This window comes from Orcinus orca, chromosome 6 (assembly GCF_937001465.1).
Source record: "Orcinus orca chromosome 6, mOrcOrc1.1, whole genome shotgun sequence".
Classification (NCBI taxonomy): domain Eukaryota; kingdom Metazoa; phylum Chordata; class Mammalia; order Artiodactyla; family Delphinidae; genus Orcinus; species Orcinus orca.
The window spans coordinates 77,985,526-78,002,175 of record NC_064564.1 but is presented as its reverse complement, the minus strand read 5'-3'; the positions used below and the strand labels follow the sequence as shown (position 1 = coordinate 78,002,175).

The window sequence follows — 16,650 nt, the reverse complement described above, 5'->3', positions numbered from 1 at the left end:
TGTCTAAAATTAACCTATACCTAATGCTTGATTGTAAACAACAGCAAAATGTATAGAATGGTTTTGTTTCCTCTTCTCTTTCTCAAACCAAATTCCTGGCATTCCTCTGCTTTAAGACACTCAGAGTCCCAGTTTGATATTCTTGAATAAGGAAGTCTAAGAGAATGAGAGTAAACTGCACAATGTTTTCTAGAGAATTGAGTCCTATAATTTGAAAGGCAAAAAAAAAAAAAAAAGAAGGCGTGTAGGTTTCTCTTAGGTCTCTTCCTTTCACATGGTGACAACAGTAAGTAGTATGAACCGGGTCTGCAACATAGCATATGGGAAAAAGACCAGGCTATCACTACTTCCTACTATCCCTTCCATCCATACTTGAGCCACAAAACCTTGAGCACTGCTACATGAGCATTCTCTTCTTGCCTCTCTAGTAACAATTTCACTTAGATTGTTTGGTAGTTGTTAGATGTGTCTTTCTTTAAATTTTAAAATGGATCTGTGGCTGAGGTTTGAATGCTTGCAAGGGAGAGAATAATTACTGGTGGAAAGAAAAGGTGAAAGGGCTAGCTACGGTCTTAAACTATAGGACTAAATCAGCTAACTAGTCCAGTCTAATTTAACAGACTTCTATATTTAGGATACTGGGCTCAAAGCATCAGTCAGCTAACAATAAAATATAAAGATCTCGGTAAAAGCAAACACACGATAAATATAAAATAAAGTATTGTGATTTTTTATTTTAACTTCACCTTTTATTTTCTACAGGATTTAGAAAATATAAATCTGTGCTAATGGGTACAATATATAATAAAGATATAACTTGTGACATCAATGACATAAAATGGAGGGGGTGGAGCAGTAAATAGTAGAGTTTTTGTATGCAATTAAAGTTAAGTTGGTGTCAATTTTTTAAAAATTGTCAACTTTACAATGTTATAGGTAATTTCCATGATAACTAAAAAGAAAATATCTATAGAACGTGCATATGTGGAAAAGAGAACGGCAATAAAACATGTCAGAACAAAAAATCAACTAAACACAAACGAAGGCCATAACAGAGGAAAAAAGGGACAAAAAGCTATAAGACATACAGAAAGTAAATAACAAAATGACAAAATTAATTTGTTCCCCATCAGTATTTATTTTAAACATAATGGTTTAAACTTCACAAAGATATAAATTGACAGAATGAATTTAAAAAAAAACGATCAAACTATATGTCTGCAAGAGACTGACTTTAGATCTAAGGACACAAATAGTTTGAAAGTGAAAGATATTCTATGCAAATAATATCCAAAAGAAAGCAGGAATGGCTATAGTATCAGTCAAACCAGACTGTAGGTCAAAACCTGTTACAAGAGACAAAAGACATTATTTAATAAAAAGTCACTTCATCAAGAAGATATAACAATTAGAAACATATATGCACCAAACATCAGAGCTCAAAAATATATGAAATATTGACAGAGTTGAGGGAAGAAATAGCTCTACAATAACATGAGACTTCAATACCCCACTTTCAATAACTGATAGAACAACCAGAAAAAAGATCAATAAGGAAACAGAGGACTAGAACAACACTGTCAACAAACATAAACAAAACACTCCTCCATCAACAGCAGAATACACATTTTTTCATACATGCATATAGAATATTCTCCAGGATAGACTGAATTTTAGGTCATAAAGCAAGACTCAAAAATTTTTTAAAGATTGAATAAAAAGCATCCTTTCTAATCACAATGGAATGAAACTGGAAATCAACAGCAGAATGAAAAATGTAAAATTACAAATATGTAGAAATTAACACATTTACTGTTAATGAGTCAAAGAAGAAATCGCCATGGAAATAAAAAAATATCTTGAGACAAGTGAAAATGAAAACACAACATACCAAAATTTATAGCATACAGCAAAAACCGTGCTGAGGGAAATTTATAGCTATAAACACTTATATTGAAAAAGAAAGATCTCAAATCAGCAACCTAACTTCATGTCTTAAAGAAATAAAAAGGAGCAAACTAAACCAAAAGTTAGCAGAAGTAAGGAAATACAGATTAGAGCAGAGAGAGAGAAAATAGAGAATTGAAAAATAATTGAAAAAAATCAACAAAAGAGTTTGTTCTTCAAAAAGATGAACAAAACTAAAGAACCTTTAGGTAGATGGAGATAAAGACAGAAAAGACTCAACTAAAATCAGAAATGATAGTGTGGATATCACTATCAATCCTACAGAAAAAGGAAGGATTTTATGCCAACAAATTAGATAACCTAAATAAAGTGGACAAATTCCTAGAAACACACATCTATCAACACTGAATTTTGAAGGAACAGAAAATCTAGATAGACCTATAACTAATATGGAGAGTGAATCAGTAATCAAAAATCTCACAACATTTCACGAGTGAGTTCTACCAAACAGTTAAAGAATTAACACAAATTTTTCTCAAACTCTTCCTGGAAACTAAAAAGAAAGGAATACTTCCTAACTCATTTTAAGGACAGCATTACTCTGATACCAAAACCAGACAAAGATAATACAAGAAAAGAAAACTACAGACCAATATCCCTTACAAACACTGATGCAAAAATCTCCAAAAAAAACACGAGCAAACAAAATTCAACAGCATGTTAAAAAGATTATACACCATCACCCATCACCCAGGATTTAACCCTGGAACAGAAGAATGATTCAACATATGAAAACAAATCAGTGTAATACACCACATTAACAAAATGAAGGGACAAAATAACACATGATCATCTCAACTGATGAAGAAAAAGCATTTGGAAAATGCAACACATTTCCATAATAAAAATACTCAAAAACTAGAAATAGAAGGAAACTACCTCAAAATAATAAAGGTCATATATGAAGAAACCACACATAGCACACTCAATGCAAAAGACTAGAAGCTTTTACTCTATGATCAAAATAAAGGATGCCCACTTAAATTACTTGTATTCAACATAATATTGGAAATTCTAGCCAGAGTAATTAGGCAACAAAGAGAAAAAAAAAGGTATTCAAATTGGAAAGGATGAAGTAAAACTGCCTCTGTTCTAACATGAAGTGGTCGTATATGTAGAAAACTGTAACAATTCCACACACACAAAAAATGTTAGAACTAATAAACAAATTCATCCAAGTTTCAGGATACAAAATCAACTTGGAAAAATCAATTGAGTTTCTATTAACCAACAAATAAATTAGGAAAACAATTCCATTTATAATAGTATCAAAAAGAATAAACTCAACCAATGAAGAAAAAGACATACACTGAAAACTACAAAATAATGCTGAAAGAAATTTAAAAAGACACAGGTAAATGGAAAGACATCTTGTATTCATGTATTGGGAGACCTGATGTTAAGATGTCACTACTGAAAACATTTGAAGATTCAATGCAATCCATATCAAAATCTCAATGATACCTGTTGTTAAAAATAGAAATATCCATCTTAAAGTTCAAAAGGAATCTCAAAGGACCCCAAATCACCCAATCAATATAGAAAAAGATTAATGTTGGATGACTCATGCTTCCTGATTTCAAAAGTTACTACAAAGCTACAGGAATCAAAACAGTGTAGTACTGGCATGAAGACAGACACAGAGACCAAGGGAACAGAACAGAAAGCCCAGAAATAAACCATCACATATATGGTCAAATGATTTTCAACAAGGGTGTCAAGACTCTTCAATAGGGAAAGGCCAGTCTTTTTAACAAATGGTGCTGAAAAAAAACTACACATCCACATGCAAAAGAATAAAGCTGGATCCTTACCTTACACCACATCCAAAAATTAACTCAAAAAGGTTTCCTAAGCATTAAAAGTATAAAACTCTTCGGAAAAAAATATACAGGAAAAACACTGGATTTGGTGATAATTTCTTAGATATGACAACAAAAGCACAGGCAACAAAGATAAATTAAACTTAATCACAATTCATAGCTTTTGTGCATCAAAGGACACTATCAAAAGAGTGATAAATAAGACAATCCACAAGAAGAAAGAAAATATTTGCAAATCATTTTATCTGGTAAGAAGTTAATATCCAGGAAAATATTTTTAAAAAACCAAACCTCCAACTTAACAACACAAACAACCTAATTAAAAGGTGGGCAAAGGACCTGAACAGACATTTCTCTAAAGAAATATATAAATTGCCAATAAGAACATGAAAATATGCTCAACATCACTAATCATTAGAAAATGCAATTCAAAACTATAATTAAATACTACTTCACACCTGTTAGGATGGCTATTATTTTTTTGAAAGGGAGAAAATAACAAGTGTTGGTGAAGAGGTAAGAGAATTTGGAACCCCTGTGAATTGCTGATGGGAATATAAAATGGTGCAACTGCTATGGAAAACAGCAGGACAGTTCCTCAAAAAATTAAAAATAGAATAATCCAGCAATTCCACTTCTGGATATATACCCCCCAAAATTTAAAGCAGGGACTCCGATATATATCTGTATACTGATGTTCACAGCAGCATTATTACAACAATCAAATGTCCATTAACCCATGAATGGATAATATATGATATATACATGCAATGGAATTAGGCCTTAAAAAAAATGAAATTCTGACATACACTACAACATGGGTCAACATGAAGACCTTATGCTATGTGAAATAAACCAGGCAGAAAAGGAGAAATATTGTACGATTCCACTTACATGAGGTACCTAGAGTAGTCAAATTCATAGAGATATAACACAGAATGATGACTGCCATGGACTTGGGGGAGGACAGAGTGGGGTATTATTGTTTAGCAATGGGTAGAATTCCAGTCTGTGAAGCTGATACGGTGGAGTGGTCAGACAAAAATGTGAATGTACTTAATGCCACTGAATGATACACTTAAAAATGGTAAATTTTGTTATATATATTTTACTACAAAAAAATCAATGAAACATGGCATTTCTTAGCTATATAACTACTAAGAAAATCTACAATCACATGAAACACGTAATACATACTTGGGCATCCTTATATCCATGAAAACCATGGCCTTAGAGAGTTCCACATTGAAGTGCATAGGTACCAAGATATGTTGTGTGGATACACTGAGTTTTCGTGCTTCTTTCCAATTATCACCTAATTACAGAAAACAGTACGTGTTTAACACGTGTAATTTGAAAAACATACTAAACCTAACATTACCATTAATACTTCATAGTCATACAGTGCATGGTATGAGGAAATCTTCCTACATCTAGATAATCTTAATGCCATATTCCCAGGTACACATACTCAGCAGGTAAATTCTTTTCCCTTTCAAAGACTCTATGTTTTAATAGGAAAAATGCTTATTAAAATGTTAACAACAACATAGCTTTAATCAAATCTACTGTGCATCCTTGGCAATCACTATGCCAACCATACATTACTCAAAAAACATGGCTCTGATGCAATAATGAAAAAGGTAGGGAAAAGTGCAGTTCTTCAGTATTAACTAATAAAAGTTACATTTAAGATTTATAACTGACACTGTTCTAGGCAATGTTTACATTTTCATTTAATTCTCACAATGATGTATAACATCCCATTTTAGAAAAATGAGACTGAGAGGAATTTACAGCTTGCTTATGGTCAAAAAGCTAGTGAGTGATAAGGCTGAAATTGTCACCCAGGTCTGCCAACATGCAACCCTCTGGCAACATTCACTGCAGTGTCACAAGCCTAAATGTTCAGTAAAGGAATGGCTAAATAACTGACAGCATAGCCTTAGAACTTTAGATAGCCAGTAAAAATCATGAATTTAAGTGCCCAAAATATTACTGGTAAATGAAAGGGAGGTCAGCATATAAAACTATGTAAATCATGTTAAAAACGCATTCACAAACACTCCCAAACACCACACAAAATACATCCCATACATTCATTGGCACACACATTGAAAAAAACACCAAAAGGATATCCACTGAAATATCAACAACGTTCATGTGTGAGCAGTAGGATAAAGAATGATGTTTTTGTTTTTCTGTATTGTCCAGATTTTCTAAAAGACATGTCTATATTACAAAGAAATAACTTTTAAAATTTATAACAAGATTAGTGGGATCCATATAATACAAAGCAGTTTCATGTACATTATTCCATTTGAACCTAATAATACCATAAGTCAGTTTAATCTTCAGTCAAGGAAAACCAAGCAAATGAAAGCTTGGACTCCTGAAGACAGATAGTAAAATGGACTTTATTACAATTTTTAAAATTCCAACAGTACCGAGATAAATCAAATATTTCCTTCACTTCTCAATTTACAGATTAAAAATATAAGATATTTAAAGAAACGAAATTGAGCTATTTGTAATGAGGTGGATAGACCTAGAGTCTGTCATACAGAGTGAAGTAAGTCAGAAAGAAAAAGACAAATACCGTATGCTAACACATATATATGGAATTTAAGGAAAAAAAAAAATGTCATGAAGAACCTAGGGGTAAGGCAGGAATAAAGACGCAGACCTCCTAGAGAACGGACTTGAGGTTATGGGGAGGGGGAAGGGTGAGCTGTGACAGGGCGAGAGAGAGTCACGGACATATACACACTAACAAACGTAGTAAGGTAGATAGCTAGTGAGAAGCAGCCACATGGCACAGGGATATTGGCTCGGTGCTTTGTGACAGCCTGGAGGGGTGGGATAGGGAGGGGGGGAGGGAGGGAGACGCAAGAGGGAAGAGATATGGGAACATATGTATACGTATAACTGATTCACTTTGTTATAAAGCAGAAACTAACACACCATTGTAAAGCAATTATACCCCAATAAAGATGTTAAAAAAAAAAAAATAAGATATTTAGAAGCATGTGTTTCAGTATTTATCAGGGAAGTCTATGACAATTACATAAAGTAACCCCAATGTCAAAAAAAACCCTGCCCCCCAAAAGATTTAATTATTTAAGAATAGTTAATGCTTATCAAAAACAACTCCAAGGAATTCCAATAATTTTCAGATAATAATAATGAAATACTGAAAACAATTTTTTACAAAGCATCTCAATATCTTAACTATTAAGTATGGCTCATGGACTTTGAAAACCAGTTACCAAAATGTATCAAACACACCAAAATATAGTAATGTATTCCTTGAAAATAAATTTATGGATTTTTCTATAAACAATTTGCATTTGCCATCCACTATACTTCTGGGCTCCTTTTACACCAACTGAAATATGATAAAAATAAAAACCAAGTTCATTACTCTTAAAGCAAGTACAGTTAAAGAAAAAAATCAAATGTTCCAGTCCTATATACACTAACATTTTTAATAATCGTAACTTTAGGATCTCATTGCTCCTCCTTCTATTAGTTAGCTCAGATAATTAAAATTTCACCATATACACATCTCAATGTTCACTAACACCCTGGAGATTCAGAAGCAATATGACAGTGGAAAGAGGGCTCAACTAGTCTGGGCTCTCTATCTATTTTAATGGATCCTGACAAGTGAATTTCTGGCTTTGGTCACTTCAACTAAAAAACTAGATCCAGATCAGAGACGCCTATTTGTACACCAAAGTGAATAGGGTAAAGGTATTCCTACGATAGCGACCTTCTGCAGTCTTTGTGTAACTGTTTACAGCCTGGGCTATCAGAGCCCCTAAGCTGGCTGCCTCTGGCCTTGAGCAGCCTCTTCTGGTTATCCCATTGTGTAATACAAATATCACTTTAAATATGTGCCAGTGCTTTCCAACCTTTACTGGTATAGATCAGGATTTCTCACTCTCAGCATTACTGATATTTGGGCCAAGTCTGTTGTGGGGTGGCTTTCGCCCATATTGTTTGAGGTTTAGTAGCATCCCTGACCTCCACTCACTAGATGCTAGTAGTGCCCCAACTCCCCACTCGTGACAACAAAAAATGTCTCTAGACATTGACAATGTCTCTTGAGGGATAAAATCACACCTACTTGAGATATTGCTCCTAGGAAATATCTACTATCACTTCTAATTCAAAAATATAAAAGTTCTAACATATTTAGGATGAAAGTCTTCAGAGAAACTGTCTAAAAACCTAATTAATCACTTCAGCAAAATCAATCAACAAATAATGCACTGTATACTTACCAACTCTGCTATAAAGCAGCTGTATGCTTGTAAGCTGAATATCAAAGGAATCATAAGCTCTATGCATTATCTCTTCAAGTTTCGCCCCACCTTGTTTTAAATCTGGTAATTCTGAACGAATTTTACTTGTCACCTTGAAGATAATTTTAATAGTTTAAATTACTTCAAAATGAAAATATAAAGTTTTTTATCTTTCAGACTATAATATAAAAATTTAATAGGAGGAGATAAACTCACAAGCTGACATACATTACAAGACTATTAGAAATGTCTTTATCCATGACATATATAATGAGAAGGCCAGGTATAAAGTTTTACATATTAAGTTATATTTTCCAATCATTTATATTAAAAAAGGGGAACAAAGCCAGTCCTGGTAAATAATAGATCTAAAAATTTTTTTAATCTGCTAAGAAGCCTTTTTATTAAAAACAAAATTAAGAGAAAAATATAACTTACAAAATGTTTCCATGGCACGATGACAGATATTTAGATAACTTTATAAGAAGACGTGAGAGTCCACAATTAAATATTAGTGTACCTGAATTTTAGTTCCAGCTCTGTCATTTATGCAACCCCAAGCAAGTTATAGTTGTACTTCCCCTTGCTTGGTATACTATGCATACTACTGTTTTCACTCAGGTATCCTGGAGATCACTTCACAGTAGTATATAAAGATCTTATTAATTCATATTTATATATATATATGTATACACACATACATGTATGTGTATATATATTTTTTATTTTAACATTTTTCCCTTTATTTTACATAGTTCATGTGAAGTAGACAGTCAAAATTGATTATCTATTTGAAAGGTAATAAATTTTAGGCAAAAGGTTAAGCAAATTGCCTCAGGTCATAAAACTAGAGAGATACCCTTCTGACCACTATACCTTTCCACTGGCTGTTTCCACTATACCGTACTGCCCATAAACCAATTCCATAACTAAGTTCGAATATGAATAATTATCTGTATAAAATTTTATTATAAATGTAAATCCAGCAGTGTCTACATAATTACTAACTGAAGAGTAAAAAATATATATATATAGAGAGAGAGAGAATAAAGGAGAATGTCAATATTAAGGAAAGGCACGAATTTGTTAGGTAGCCAGAAAGAGCATTCCAATATTATCCATCCCTTCTGGGTCTTTAAATTGTTAAAGTTATTCCTCTACATTTCATGATCTGGAGTACTGCTGTCCAACAGAACTTTCTATGATGATGGAATTGTTCTCCATCTGTTCTAATACAGTAGCCACTAGCCATCTGTGACTATTAAACACTTGAATGTGGCTAACGTAACTAAGGAACTGAATTTTTAAAAATTTTAATCAACTTAAACAAATACATGTAGCCAGTGGGTACCATACTGAACAGCATAGATCTAGAAACACCGAAAAAAAAGTATTCTCTACTCAAAACTGAGGGGAAAAATCATACATAACTGAATAAGAAGCAAAATGCAAGAAGACCATCTCTCAATTTTAGGATTCTTTAATAGAAATATTAAAATGCCAATATCTAAAGTATATACACAAAAAATTTCAGAAGGATGAATATATATTTGATTACTTCCAGAACTCCCTTCCATTCTACACACTTTAATTGACCAAGTAATAAATTTAAATTGAAAAGGAAATAAACTCCTCAAGCATTACTCTCAAATTTTATAAATATAATTCTTAGGTTCACCCCTGACCTTCAGCATTCAATTGGTCATTTTCCTATTAGAAATGTAGGGAAACTATCTAATTAAATGAAACTTCACTTTACTTGCCAGAAGGGAAGATTCCTCAAATCCTAGTTTCTGCTATTAAGCTAAAAATTAATATACCAAATCAAACCTCTAAAAACCAAAATACATCTTAAACAAAGAAACACCATAAGTGTCATATTATAAAATAATTATTAGTAGTATATACCTTTAGATGACCAAGATCCAAAAGAAGCAGATTTGATGTAGGGTTAAAAATTCCATCTTGTGGGATAATAATATATGAAGCCTTCAAATTAATTTTGAGATCAAGAACTTTCTGTGTTTCAATAATATACAGCAGACCTGCATAAAAGTTAAATCTTTAAAATGAATTGTTTTCACAAATTACTCAAGAAATAGAGAATCATTAAACACATGAATTGGTAGCACAACCTTAAAATAATGTGAAATTAGTATTAATTTTAAAATAAACTTGAGCAAAATATTTTCAATATAAAGTAAGATATTTGTTAGTCAATGTGTATACTCATTAAATATAACTGAGTACAAAACTGGAATACTTCTTCAAAAAGAAGTTTTTGACCCATAAACCCAATTTGGGAAAACTGGGGAGATACACATCTAAAAAAATTAAGTTACATGAAATATTAGAATCTATATAATTCTTCCCAATACATGAACTTAATACAGCTACTTCTACCATACTGAACAATGATACTTGATCTTTATATTACTCTGAGACAATGAAAATCCTGGATTATTAAATCATCTTCAATAAAACTGTATGTAAACCAGAAAAAGCAACCAGAACTTTCTATGAAAATGGATGAATCTACCAAAGTGAATTTCAACTAAGATAAAGTCTTGAACTTATACTAAAACATTTAACTAGATTTCTAAATCTTGGTAACATGAATAAATAGGTAGGCAAACCTACTCTTCCACTAAAAGCAACAAAAATGGTTGGATATAAAGCAAAACAAACAAACAGCAACAACGAAACCTACTAAAAACACTAAGAGGAGGCAAGAAAGTAAGGATCCACGAAGCCAAAAATCAAATTGAAAGAGAAAACCTAACAGATTTAAATGGGAGCCATAAAAATTTTATCCTGAGACCATTTTCTGCACTTGGTAAACTCTGGAACTCCTTTCCATAGCCTCACAGAGTATAAAGAACAGATGACAGGGCTTCCCTGGTGGCACAGTGGTTGAGAATCTGCCTGCCAATGCAGGGGACACGGGTTCGAGCCCTGGTCTGGGAAGATCCCACATGCCACGGAGCAATTAGGCCCGTGAGCCACAACTACTGAGCCTGTGTGTCTGGAGCTTGTGCTCTGCAACAAGAGACGCCGTGACAGTGAGAGGCCTGCGCACCGCGATGAAGAGTGGCCCCTGCTCGCCTTAACTAGAGAAAGCCCACACACAGAAATGAAGACCCAACACAGCCAAAAATAAAAATAAATATAAATAAATAAATAAAAAAGAAAAAGAACAGATGACAAAAATGAGGAGTCTAGGGCTTCCCTGGTGGCGCAGTGGTTGAGAGTCCGCCTGCTGATGTAGGGGACACGGGTTCGTGCCCCGGTCCAGGAAGATCCCACATGCCGCAGAGCGGCTGGGCCCATGAGCCATGGCCGCTGAGCCTGCGCGTCCAGAGCCTGTGCTCCGCAACAGGAGAGGCCACAGCAGTGAGAGGCCCGCGTACCACAAAAAAAAAAAAAAATGAGGAGTCTAGCAGGAGTTCTTTTCATAAATCTGGGATCTAAAAGGTACATACTCAAAGTAAGAGTAATCCAGAAGTTAAACCTCCCTGTCCCTAAAACCTACCCATAGAATGCAAAGAATGTCTCTGAGAAAAACTGGGAAAAAGGGGTAGTCTCCCTGTGAATCATAATCACAATACAGTCCTCAAGTGGACATGTAGCACAACTTTTGTCATTCCAAAATATCTCAAGTAATGACTTTAGATAGTGGTCCCACCAACATGCTCGAGATACCTGGCAGGAAAAAATGAAATTCTTCCCTGAATGAAAGTCCATTTATCCTAGACTTCAGGGAATTCTCCCAAATAATTTTCCAATAAAAATGAGCAGCTCACAATCAAAACTCAACAAAAAGACAAAGGTTAACATGAATATAAGAAACAGCAGAAATAAAAGAGAGGAGAAATAAAAACACAAAAGTCTTAACATAATGGAACTGAAGAGATAATTATCTGGTGAGACAATATAAAATAACTATACAGTTGACCCTTGAACAACACAGGTGAGTCCACTTACACAAGAATATTTTTCAAAAGTAAATATTTACATTACTACATGGTGTCTGGTTGGTTGAATCCGGGGATGTGGAAGAACTACAGATACACACGGCCCACTGCAGATTATACACAGATTAACTCTCGCATTATTCAAGGGTCAACTGTGCTTATAATGTTTGAAGAAATAAAAGACGTTTGAATATATCCATGGGAAAGAGAACTATAAAGAATAAAAAATCAGATTTTAAATATAACAAAGCAGAATTCCTAAAATGAAAATATAATCATTGAAATTAAACACAATGGGAAGATTATTAAGCACATTAGACAGCTGAAGAGGGATTCAGTAAAAATCAGAAGATAAATTAAAGGAAATTACCCAGCATGCAATAGAGGAAAAACAGATGGAAAGAAAACAAAATATATAAGTTAAGAATGACAGAGTAAAAAAAGCTAAAATATATTTAGCCAGAGTTCCAGAAGAAGAGAATCAAGAGAAAAAAAATCTGAAGAGTTAATGGCTAGAAATTTTCCAGATGGATTTTCTAGAAATAATTAAATCTACCAATCCTCAGATTGGTCCACAGTTGGATACATCATACTGAACCTATAGAATATAAAAGATAAAAACATCTTAAATGTAGAAGAAAAAGGATAATCTACAAAGAAGCAGCAAACACACTAACACCTGAATTTTCAACATCAGTAACAGGAGCCAAAAGACAGTAGAATGGTCACTTCAGTGTGCTAAGAACAATATAATCATCAACTCTGAATTACATATCCAGTAAAAAAATATCCTTCAAAACTGAGGACAATTACTTTCAGACCAAAACCAAACGATACAACAAACAAAAAAGTTTGCCATCAGCAGACTCTCAATAAAGAAAACAATGTATAAATGAACTACCGAAAGAAAGGAAATAATTCCAGATAAAGGGTGTTAAGTTCAAATAGGAATGAAGAGCAAAGAAAGTAGCTGATATATAGGTAATTATAAACCAATGCATTGACTCTACAAACAAAAACTGTTCTATGAAGTTAAAACAAGAAAAAAATAACAATAGCATGTAAGTAATGAGGATGGTGAAAGGAGTTCAAGTGTTCTAAAGTGTTCCCTGCAATGACTGGGAGAAGGTAAAATGTTTTATTACATTTTATCTCAACAAAAATTTGTGTTTTAATTACTACAGTAAAAAGAGAAAGAGAATATTTAAGTTTCAAATGGTACAAGGGTGGGAGTGGAGGAAGTAATGCTAGAATTTATCCAAAGGCAGGAAAGAAAGGTCAAGAAATATGACTGTCAGTATCACAGCTTGAAAAACATCCCACTATATGTTGTTGACATGACACATCTAAAAATAAAGATAGAGGGAAAAAGTAAGTAAAAGAATAAAAAAACATATAGCAGGCAAATTATAACCAAAAGAACCCTAGAATATCCATACTAATATCAGAACAAAAAAAGAAAAAATATTAAAAAATTAAAGCATTACTAAAAATATTGACAACTTCATACAGATAAAAGATTTGGTTCATTGGGGAAAAAATATCTCTGCATGTAACTAATATAGCACCAAACTTTATAAGGAAGAAAATTAAAGATCTACATGAAATAGACAAATTCAAATGGAAAGTTTGGTGTTCTTCATATATTTCTCTAAATAACTGTTAGAATATGGTGAAACAAGAAGGAAAAAAATCCAGTAAGGATACAAAAGATTTGAAGTACATGATAAACAAATGTGACTTAAAGGATATGTATAGATATTAAAAAGATATGCTTTTCAAACATATATGGAATATTTTTAAAATTACCATATATTGAGCCAGAAAGCAAGTCTCAACAAACTACAAAGCATTAAAAACCACAGAGATCATCTCTATAGTCCACTGTATTTTGAAAATGGAATCTCTAATTTAAAATCTCCCCCAAAGAAATCTCCAAACCCAAATTATGCCAAACACTGAAAGAAGAAATGAGACCCAACAAATCAATTGGCTGAACAAACCAATCTTACACAAATTCTCCAAAGAATAAAGGATGGAACTTTTATTTTCTGAGGCCAATATACTAAAATCTGGAAGTCATTACAAGAAAGGAAAATGACAGGCCAGTTTCTGTCATAAACAGAATTTCAAAAATCCTAAAAAAATTTTGCAATTAACTTGAATGTGGTACATAGGTTAGACTTTTCTAAGTGTAAGAAATGATTATCATTATATCTAAATTTAAATATAAAGGTACCAAATTAGCTTCAACTAAAACTGTATCTAGTCTAGAAATATAAACTCAAAAAATACTTTACCAAAATCAGCATAACATGACTGAAAGTTTAGTATAGGATAAGTACTTAATTCACCAACATTAATACTGGCATTTACCTGCTGCTGTCTTATCACGAAATTCTTCAAGTTTTGTCAAAGTCACTGAAGTCAGCTGTGCTAGATTTACATCTTTTGGAGGTCTGAAGAATTCCACTATACTATTTACTGTTCTCTGTTAAAACAAGCATCATTAACATGAGGCACAAACTCAAGGCAAATTGAAATATATTAAAACTTAGGAATTACAAAAATGCTTACTGCATCATATAGCATTTCTAAAGGTTCAGCTTCTATGATACACCTTTGAGCAACGGTTTCATCTAATGGATTTATCTCAAATATAATTCGCAAGAGTGATGCAGCATCATCCAATGAAGACAGGAGGCGGGGTTTTGTTGAATTATCTGGTAAGCCAGTAATATGAAATGAACCTATTTTGGTTTCGAATCTGCATGAAAAAAGATAGGACAGAAATCAGCAATCAGTACAATTTTAAAGTATTTTTCAAATTAAAAATAATAAAATAAAAATAAAAACAACTGCACTTTAGGGCTTCCCTGGTAGCGCAGTGGTTAAGAATCCACCTGCCAATGCAGCGGACATGGGTTTGAGCCCTGGTCCAGGAAGATCCCACATGCCACAGAGCTACTGAGCCCACGAGCCACAACTACTGAGCCTGCGAGCCACAACTACTGAAGCCCGTGCGCCTAGAGCCCCTGCTCCGCAACACAAGAAGCCACTGCCAACGAGAAGCCCACACACTGCAACGAAGAGCAGCCCCCACTTCCTGCAACTAAAGGAAGCCCGCACATAGCAACAAAGACCCAACATAGCCAAAAATTAAAATAAATTTATTAAAAAAAAAATTTCACTTTGCATTTCTTGCTACTCCATTCCATGCACACCGAAGAAAATACACAACTATTAGATCTAAACTGACATAGATTAATTCACAAAGAACTCTATTCACATGTTGATTTCCAGATTAAGAAGCTTTTGAAGGGTCAGGGGTTTCTGGTTCCCTATGAAAGGAGTCTGAAGTCACCACTCCATATTAACAACAAGTAAAAGGCTGAACAAACCAAAAAATCAACAACTCTTCTTCGATATGTAAGAGAGGGGAGTACATAGGGCAAACTGCTGCCCCTAAGACTGAAGACACAGACAGGGAGTGGAGTCATGGCTTACCAGAGCAGAGATCTGCAAAAATGAAACCACCACGGACACTAGAGCCAAGGTTGGAAAACCTAAACTGTAACTGAATTGCTGGAGACTTAGTGTGGACGACTCTGAGAGTTAAAAACTCCAGAGGGAACTATTACCTGACACCGGGCAGAATGGCCATCATCAAAAAATCGACAAACAATAAATGTTGGAGAGAGTGTGAAGGAAAGGGAACCTTCCTACACTGCTGCTGGGAATGTAAATTGGTACAGCCACTATGGAGAATTGTATGCAGGTTCCTTAAAAAACTAAAAATAGAGCTACCAGATGACCCAGCAATCCCACTCCTAGGCATATATCCAGAGAAAACCATAATTGGAAAGGATGCATGCACCCTGATGTTCACTGCAGCACTAGTTACAATAGCCAGGACACAGAAGCAACCTAAATGTCCACTGACAGAGGAATGGATAAAGAAGACATGATACATATATACAATGGAATATTACTCAGCCATAAAAAGGAATGAAACAGTGCCATTTGTGGAGACATGAATGGACCTAGAGATTGTCATACAGAGCGAAGTAAGTCAGAAAGAGAAAAACAAATACTGTATAATATCACTTATACGTGGAATCTAGAAAAATGGTACAGGTGAACTTATTGGCAAAGCAGAAAGTCACAGATGTAGAGACCTTATGGTCACTAAGGAGAGGGGAGAAGGGGGACGAATTGGGAGATTGAGATTGACATATATACACTACTATGTATAAAATAGATAACTAATGAGAACCTACTGTTTAGCATAGGGAACCCTACTCAATGATCTGTGGTGACCTAAATGTGAAGGAAATTTTAAAAAGAGTGGATATATGTATATACATATAACTGATTCACTTTACTGTACATCAGAAAGTAACACAATATTGTAAAGCAACTATACTCCAATGAAAATTAATTAAAATAAAAAACTCTAAGGGGACCCAGCCACAGGGGAGTCCCCCAAATAATTTGAGATACACCTCCAAGAATTCGACCAGGTTCCCACAGTAAATATTGGAGAAATATCCCCTCCTCAGGCAAGTGGAGAGG

The 16,650-nt window shown here is 33.9% G+C and overlaps 1 protein-coding gene across 5 annotated transcripts in view; it reads right to left on the bottom strand.

The window, feature by feature from the left end:
* VPS13A (vacuolar protein sorting 13 homolog A) overlaps nucleotides 1–16,650 on the bottom strand; it is a 237,539-nt gene that overhangs the window by 157,556 nt on the left and 63,333 nt on the right. For all 5 annotated transcript variants that reach the window (XR_004480053.2, XR_004480054.2, XR_007477790.1 and 2 more), the window contains exons 18-22: nucleotides 14,653–14,842; nucleotides 14,452–14,566; nucleotides 10,010–10,146; nucleotides 8,081–8,213; nucleotides 4,989–5,106 (exon numbers count right to left, since the gene is read on the bottom strand). Coding sequence is in view for 1 of the 5 variants with exons in the window: in XM_004285838.3 (XP_004285886.1) it covers nucleotides 4,989–5,106; nucleotides 8,081–8,213; nucleotides 10,010–10,146; nucleotides 14,452–14,566; nucleotides 14,653–14,842 (693 nt within the window). In the remaining 4 variants the exon portion in view is untranslated. The remainder of the gene's footprint in view (nucleotides 1–4,988; nucleotides 5,107–8,080; nucleotides 8,214–10,009; nucleotides 10,147–14,451; nucleotides 14,567–14,652; nucleotides 14,843–16,650) is intronic.